We start from the raw sequence: 8,416 nt of genomic DNA on the forward strand, positions 1-8,416 counted from the left end.
ACTTCATAAATAAACTTACTTGCTTAAGATTAATATTCTCCTATTTTTAGGCTACCTCTTCTCTTATTTGTTTTCATGGTGATGTTGCTGGTTTGGGAAATCTCTTCAAATTTGCATTTTAATTAATCAAAGTAGGACGCTGCAGTATTTGAATAAACTTGTCTAGAGGGGTAAGTGTGCCAAAAAGAAACTGTATCCTTCAGATAATCAGTAACTCCTTTACTCCCCTGTCTTCTGTCCCCATGTTGCATGGCATGTGGTGCAGAAAATGAGTCAGACTGCCCACCAGCTGCGAGTTTTTTTGCCAGCAGGGAGGAGTCAAGATATTCTGTGTACCAACATTTAGCAAGAATAACTTGACACTTAAAAAAACAGCTAAATTAAAGCAAAAACAAACGTGAGCAGCAGAATCTGTGTCAATCCAGGCGAGGTCGGGTTTGATGAGTTCACTGTGCCTCGGAATTTTCAGAATCGGGGCCAACAACGAGTTGAAAAATATAATATATGTATTAAAACAAGCGCAAAATATATCTTTCCAAACTTTTTAAATGTAAAAAATACGTAAATAAAAGTTGGGACTGTTTTTTTCTAGCGTGCTATCAAAGCTGTGATCCAATTAACGGCGCGCGTGTGAAGGGGTCCTACTCAGGAAAGCAATTTCCCAATTAGGAAAAACACGTGCATGTGCTTCCCTACTTAGACACGAGCAAATGTAGCATTCGGGTCTTTACAGAAACACGTCGTGAGTGAAAGTCGAAAAGCTGAAGAAAAAAAAATCCCAAAATGCAGGCTTTGGTGAACGCCTTCATGCGCTGCCTCTTCTTCCTCTTGCCCCCTTCTTGGCTTTGTGTTAGCTTCTGCTTGTGGGTTGGGAATGATTGCGAGGAGACGCTGCCGCGGTCCAATCCCAGAGCTCGTTTCAAAAGCAGAAAGCCTCTTACATATGAGGAAGTAGCAGCGGCGGTGCAAGCACACGGAGGCTGTAGCCCGTCGGTGTCTCCGGCTCCAGGCTGCGTCTCGCTGGCTGCTACAAGCCCCGCTGCTCCTCAGGGCCCTCCAGCGGGTCGGAACTGGATCGGGGGTCTCTGGCGAGCCGTGGAGCGCATCCTGGGAGCCCCCTGGATTTTTCTACGCCATCGCTGGTGCCCGAAGACTCGCCGAGCGGCTGTGCGCGCCCCGTATCCTGCCTGTGCCTTCAGCTCCAGACAGATTAGGAGCTTCCAGGGAGGCGCTGCTGCTGCCGAGGACGGGACGGAACCAGGTGGAGCCACCTTGACGCGCGCCGAGAACATGAGTGCGACCGCGGAGATGCCCGGGCTGAGCCCAGCGGAGTGCGCCTCGGATGCGGAGCAGGGCGTCGATGAGGTCATCACCGTGGAGCAGCTCTCGCAGGAGATGGGGACGGTAACGATCACGGTGGCCATCCAGGCGGCGGAAGACGAGGAGCCGGAGGAGGTGTCCTCCAACAACCTGGACTTCCTCGGGGCCAGCTGCAGCGAGGACGAATACGGAAGACACGACAAGTCCAGGTACTTGGGGGGGGGGACGCTGCCTCCTCATCCTTTTTCGCAAAGCACTGTATGAAGGAATGCGCGTAAACACGCAGGAACAGCCCACTTCTGCGTGGAAATCTGAACAGATTGCGCGTAAAAGTTGTCACTGTGGTAAATATGAGTCTATTCTCTGCGTAACAAAGCTGCTTAACCAGATTTGGCTCCGATTTTTCTGTCACTTTATGAAAGGAAGTCTCTCCTGCAGGTGTAGTACAATGATTTAAAAAAAGAACAGCAGCATGCTTTGCTTTCTGACAGCAGCTTCTGGCTGCCAAGTGTTGCGTGATGGGATGCTTTGGCTGTTAAAAGCACCTGTGAGAGCCGTACAACCAGACACCTGAGCGGCTCTGAGGACGCCACCTTCTCTCTAATCTAATTCCCCTGCGTCATGGCCTGCTATTTTTATCCTCCAGCCTCTGGCAGGTCTCTGCACGGACTGAGTGCGCAAACAGTGAGTCAGGGCCAAAGGGGCCAAACAAATGCCTCATCATCACTATAGTTGTTGGTCACACCTCCGAGACGCGATGGGCGTTGGTGGCACGTTTTTCCACACCCTCTTAAAAGTTTGTGACCTCTCACCTGATTGCTCCCGTAACGTTCCTTTGGAGTCGCCACTCTGAACTCCCTTTGAAACGCGCGCGCCCGTTTGCTGACATCTCTGGGGTTTGGAGTGGAGCGCGCGCCAGCTGTGCGGTCAGCGGCCTGGGAAGCTGTTGTTGTCCGAGGATGGGGAGGGTGGAGGTGATGAGTCATCCTCAAAATTTCAGTCAGGCCTCGACTCCAATCTCCAGCGATGCTTCTTGGAGTCTGCCAGCTCCGGCCCTCATGTCCAGGCAGGGGCGGACTTATTACTTTGGGGGGCCCGGGCGAACAATAAGATGGGGCCCCCGCAGTGCTTGCATTAATCATTTTTTTATTCTTAATAAGATTAAGACGTTAATAATAAATTGAATTTCTTTAGTTTGTCATGTTTTATTAAAGAAGGGAAAATACATAAACATACTTGAATGATGAACAAAATAATACCCTATGTGAATACATATTTATATTCTCAAAATAACAATTTTTTTTGCCCCTCATTTTCTTTTTGTCTTTTTTCATTCTTTACTTCTTTCTTTTTTAGTTCATTTGATTCTGTTTTTCTTTTGCACCTTTGGAGGCATAGCAACAAATTATTTCTTTCCTTTAATTACAGCTGTCCGATTACTCCTTTTGTTTTCTTTTCAAACTCTTATGCTATGTCCGAATCCCTTCACTACTCACTAAATAGTGTGACCGTTTTGTAGTGCTGTCTGAATCTACAATTACAAAATCGAGTGCCCTAAAGATTTCCCAGAAGTCTTTGCAAAAAACTAGTGTACATCAATATTCTGTGCATAAGCAAATATGGACCACAATGCATTGCGGTCGAACAAATTGTTAAAAAAATGGCTTATATTTTAAATAATTAAAAAAAAAAAACTTAAATGTTTTTATCATCAGAACAGAGTGGAGTCAGACGCCATGAAATGAAATGTTCGTATTGATTAGATTTTCACTTCATGATATCGGTGAGCATGGTGTCCAAAATGCTTTTAAAATCCAGGAGTCTATATAGTTTTTTTTAGTAGTTAGGGATTAGGGTGGGAATTCAACCTTAGTTTCTCTCTGCTAGCTAACTTGTTGACAGAACATTCCATTACTGCAAATTTGTGATGGGGGATGAAACACTTTCTCACACTACTGTGCCATCTCCGTTATTTATTATGACAGAGTGAAATAAAGATGGCCACAAACTATTTTAGAAATATTTTGCCTTTTCAGCTTGGGGCCCCAAAAGTGTTGAGGGGGCTCAGGTGGTCACATACCCTTGCATATTGTAAGTCCGCTCCTGCACGCAGGATTATGTTTTGGTCAGCTGAGTCAGGTTGATCTGGCTTTGAACCGCGAGGATTCACAGGGCAAATCTGGATGCAAGAATGAAAGAAGCTACTCTAAAGCAAGCAGATATGATACGGCAACATAAAAACTCTCTCGCTTTATGCACTGAATTTGCAACATTTTTCACTTCTAAACACTGAGCTATCTTTTTTCTCTCCATGAAAAAAAGTCTCGGCTGACCATGTTGTCTTCCCACACACAGTGGAGCGGGCACCAGCGGAGGGGAGTTGGAGGAGGAGAGCTGGCAGCCCCCGGATCCAGAGCTCATCCAGAAGCTGGTGGCTCAGATCGAGTACTACCTGTCGGATGAAAACCTGGAGCACGACGCCTTCCTGCTTAAACATGTCCGACGCAATAAACTCGGGTTTGTCAGCGTCAAGCTGCTCACCTCGTTCAAAAAGGTAACCATGGCTGCAAATCACATGGGCAAAAGCACAAAGACTGCAAGAACACTAGAATAGCTGACTTGTTTGGACTAATTGCACACAGAGCCTTGGACATAATGAGATAAAATATAGTGCACACACACCACATGCTGATCGCTGAAGGCCCATTTCAAACTTTTGAATCCCTGTCATATTTCTGAGCTGATAATTGGAAGTCCATTTGAAATATTCAAATATATAAATAAAGGGCATTCATTTATTAAAGACCCACTCAAATGAAAATCGTGTTTTCATTGGGCTGGGACTGGGTTAAAAAAAAAAAAAAAAATGTAACAAATTAATCGCAAATCAGGGAAAAAAATTAATCGTGAGATGTATACAAATACAGAATTTACAGACCACTTATCTGCAAATAATCATAATATTAAATCACACACAACTGTACATTTGAAATGTTTATTTTGTATTGGTGCTTTCAATCGATTAAAAAATTAATCAAGATTAATCATACTTTTGTGTTAATCGCTTTTAATCGCAATTTTTAAGTGTTTTTAACACATTCTTGTAGCATTTTTCTCATGATGGACATAAAGAAAATTAAGATTAAAACTACATTTGAGTATTTTTTATTGTGTGATTGCTTGGTCAGCCTTCACACTATGATTCTCTTGCTCCTTTCTGTGAGTTTTTCAGCATGTAAAAACTTGATCACACTTTCAGTGATTTTAGCAATCTTGGTTTCAAAACGTTCAGCTTGTTCAGTACATTACTGCTTGTATTCTTGGTATTCATAAACGTTAGTTTTTATGAATAAGAGTCTTCAAATAAAAAAAATGTAAGTCGATTAACAATAAGCATTTAAATACATTAATGGACTATGTTTTTATCTCTTATAGTTATCTTCTAAAAAAATCAAGTTTTATAAACTTGCTAATGTTTTTGGCTAACTTGTTATCTACTGGGGCTTTTAATAGGTGAATTTGGAGTTTAGCTTTTATTTTAGCAACAGGCTTACCTTTTTAACCAATTTAGTTTACTGAGGAATTTTTAGTCAGTTTTGGAGTTTAGCTAGTAATTGAGCAATGTGCTAGCTTTTGGGGGCTAATTTGGCATCTATTGAGGTTTTTTAATGCTAGTTTGGAGTTTAGTTTCTATTTTTGGAGTTCAGCTAGTATCTAAGGAACACGCTAGTTTTTTTTTTGGCCAATTTGGAATCTAAGGTTTTTTGGGGTAATTTGGAGTCCAGCTCATTTTAAAGGTACACACTAAATATTTTTGCAAAATTACCATGTTTTAGGGATTTTAAAGCAATTTTACTACATAATTTTAGAAATGTAGGTCAAATTCAGCCCCCTTTCAAAATTCTTTAATTAAATTTCCAGTCTTTTTGCAAATTTAACATTTTGCAAATAGCTTTGCATTTTCAGCAAATCCCTTTAACAATTAAAGTAAATTGCACCACCAGTTCTTGCAAAAAGCTTCTGCATCTTCAGCGATTACTATCAGCAAAAAGCATTCACACTAGCATTATCACAGGTAATGCAACTTTTCTAGTTTAAATTGTTGTGAAAAGGAACACAAAAAATGCAGTTTGATAAAGCTTATAATTGTTATGTAAAAATCTACAACCTGCACAAGCTCCATGCTTCACTCAATTCTGATGCAGACAAATCGATCCATGTCTTCGTTTTCCTCGTCTGTTCAGCTGGATAGCTCCAATATTTTTGTTGCACCAGTAATGTTTGGTTGTGGTTGTGAGAGGCTGTAAGCTAGTGGGAGAGCATGTAAGGAAAGGGATGATGGGAAATGAAACCACAACTCGGTGTAAAACTCCTGCGCGTCCTAAAAAACAACTTTTTCTTTTTCCCAAGAAATCATAATTAAAAGACAACTGGTAATGCTTTTAAAATGATTTAAAAATATAATTGGAGTGGGACTTTAAAAACTGGAGGACCTGTGTGGATCCTCATTCTGCAGGAGCAGGTTAGATTGAATCTTCTGAGATGAGAGCAGCAATTTTGGAAGTCTGGTGTCAGGATGACTGTGCTCAATGATGTTCTCACTTTATTTCACAACAGCAGGTGCCACTTTAGGCTCATGCATGCAGAGCTCTTGGCTCATTTAGTCACATTTATTTATGCCACAATAACAAATCTGTCCAAACAGGCTGATGAACAAATACAACAGGGGTTTTTGGCTCTTTTGAACCTCACATAATAACTAAAATAAAGCTTCATAAATGCACTTTAAGAGGCAAGCAGTGGTCTTGAATGGTTCTATTTAGGTTTGTGGTGGGATTCGTTTTAGCCTAATGGATGTGCAATATCCCCCGTCAAAGGTTTTGTGTTGCCATAGTGACACAAGTGTTGTCTTGTTGCAGGTGAAACACCTGACTCGTGACTGGAGAACAACTGCGTACGCTCTGAAGCACTCGAAGATACTTGAGCTGAACGAAGAAGGCCGCAAAGTGCGGCGTAAATCCGCGGTGCCGGTCTTCGCCAGCGAGTCACTGCCCAGCCGGATGCTGCTGCTGAGCGATCTGCAGAAGTGGCCCGGCTTGGCTGCTCTAACCAAAGAGAACGGGAGCGGAGAAGGAGGAGCCACTCAGCAGGAGCAGCTGATGAAGCTCCTGCTCAAAGAGTTTGGAACTTTTGGCGCCATCTCCTCCGTGAGGGTCCTGAAGCCTGGGAAAGACCTGCCGGCCGACCTGAAGAGGCTGAGCGGGCGCTACCCTCAGCTTGGCGCAGAGGAGTGCGCTATTGTGGAGTTTGAGGAGGTGGAGGCCGCCGTTAAAGCCAATGACGCCGTGGGGAGTGAAGATGGAGGAACCAGCTCGCTGGGGTTAAAAGTGGTTCTAATTGGAACCAAACCGCCTAAAAAGAAGGTACCCAAAGATCGGCCCCGCGAGGAAGGTGGGATGCGCAAGAGTCGCTCTCTGAACAGCAGAGTCAGAGAGCTCCAGTATCATGGAGACGACTCCGCCTGCAGCTCTTCAGAAACGGAGAGCACCCCCACATCGCCCAGGCTGGCTAGGAAATCCCTGTCCTGCAACAAGCTCAGCCCCACCACCGCTGGCATCAACTTCCAGAACAATCACCTAAGTCCTGGGATGTCGCCACGCAACAGCCCCTGGTCGAGCCCTCGCGCCAGCCCATGTCCTCAGCGCAAATCCCCTCACTCCCACAAGTCTCCCCTCGCCAGTGAGGGGAGGCTGAGTCCAGAGGCGGGGCGGCGCTGGGCAGACTACTCCTCAGACAGCAGCCTCACCCCTTCAGGGAGCCCGTGGGTTCAGCGCCGCAAGCAGGTGGCGTCTCAGGAGAGCAGTCCCGTCGGCAGCCCCATGCTCGGGAGAAAGATCCAAAACGCCGACGGGCTGCCACCCGGCGTCATGAGGCTGCCGAGGGGTCCCGACGGCACCCGCGGCTTTCACAGTGTCACCATCGCCGAGAGAGGGAAGTCTGCCGCCACTCAGACTTGATACGAGGCGGACCCTTATGCATTTCTCGCCCCTTCCAGAAGCAAAAACGTCCATCAGAAACTCGGGCTGATCCTGGCCATGTTTGCCCCCCACCCCTCCCTCGAACATTTGAGACTGTGTAGATATATTTTTGTCAAGTGCGTTAGTTTTCAGTCTTTGTTATATTTTTATACGGCATTTTGCGTTCCCATGGTAACATGAGGGATTTACCAATGGAAATCAGAGTGAATGTAAACCGACTGAGAGAGGGCGCCGCAGGAACGGACCGTGCTGCCTCCATCTCCTCTGTGTGTGCTGGTTGGGGTGAGCGTGACAGAATTCCACCTCGTCTTTTGGTTTTGAGTGTCCCATTTGATGTGCAACACCCCCCTCCCCTCGCTGCAACATTGTCTGGACGGTGTTTTAAATGTGCAAGTGGCACAGGCACATGGATTTGATAGAGATATCACCATATGCCTTCTCTGTGTTAGTCTAATGTGAATTCCACTCTAAGGTATTATGAATTGAAGCCATTATTGCCATAAAGGTTGAATTTTTGTTTTTTTTTTCATTTTAAGTTCATTTTCTGTATGCTTTGGCACTTGCTAAAGGCAGGTAGCTGCTTTATTTATATTTTTTTAAGCTCTGTTTTCCTTATTTGTTTTTGCTTTGACATGTCTGAGCTCACATTGACGTTTGAGGGAAGTTGAGGACTGGCTGAATAGATGCACATGTGTTTTTTGCCTTTACATCTGAGCTGGGGCGTTTGTACATTAAAACTTCTATTGTACAAATAAATCACTGAAATTGCCATCGCTTTGATTTCTTTCTTGACTTTCTGTTGTCTGAAACGGCTGTGATGAAATCCCTTCTCAAATGTGTGTAAGGAAGCAGGATTAGATTGGATATTGTGATTGTGCCAAGATGGTTAAAGAGATCCCGGACTTTGTGGACGGATTTGGCAAACAGTTTATAGGTGTTAGAAAAGAAACCTAGATGGTAAACTCTGTCGAAATTGTTCTGCTATTCTTTTTATTCAGTGTTTTCCCACTTTGTTGCTTTGAAAGCATCAGGAGTTGATCCATTTTCCAGCTTCAGGG

General features: G+C 44.3%; 1 protein-coding gene across 1 annotated transcript; it reads left to right on the top strand.

Annotated features, from left to right (window-relative positions):
- The first annotated feature begins 555 nt into the window (after window positions 1–555).
- On the top strand, window positions 556–8,129 carry larp6a (La ribonucleoprotein 6, translational regulator a). Its single transcript, XM_024295939.2, has 3 exons — window positions 556–1,529; window positions 3,676–3,874; window positions 6,240–8,129. Exons 1-3 carry the CDS (start codon window positions 784–786, stop codon window positions 7,335–7,337), a joined length of 2,043 nt encoding a protein of 680 aa, XP_024151707.1. The 5' UTR covers window positions 556–783; the 3' UTR covers window positions 7,338–8,129.
- The last annotated feature ends 287 nt before the right edge of the window (window positions 8,130–8,416 follow it).

This window comes from Oryzias melastigma, linkage group LG3, assembly GCF_002922805.2.
Source record: "Oryzias melastigma strain HK-1 linkage group LG3, ASM292280v2, whole genome shotgun sequence".
Taxonomy (NCBI): domain Eukaryota; kingdom Metazoa; phylum Chordata; class Actinopteri; order Beloniformes; family Adrianichthyidae; genus Oryzias; species Oryzias melastigma.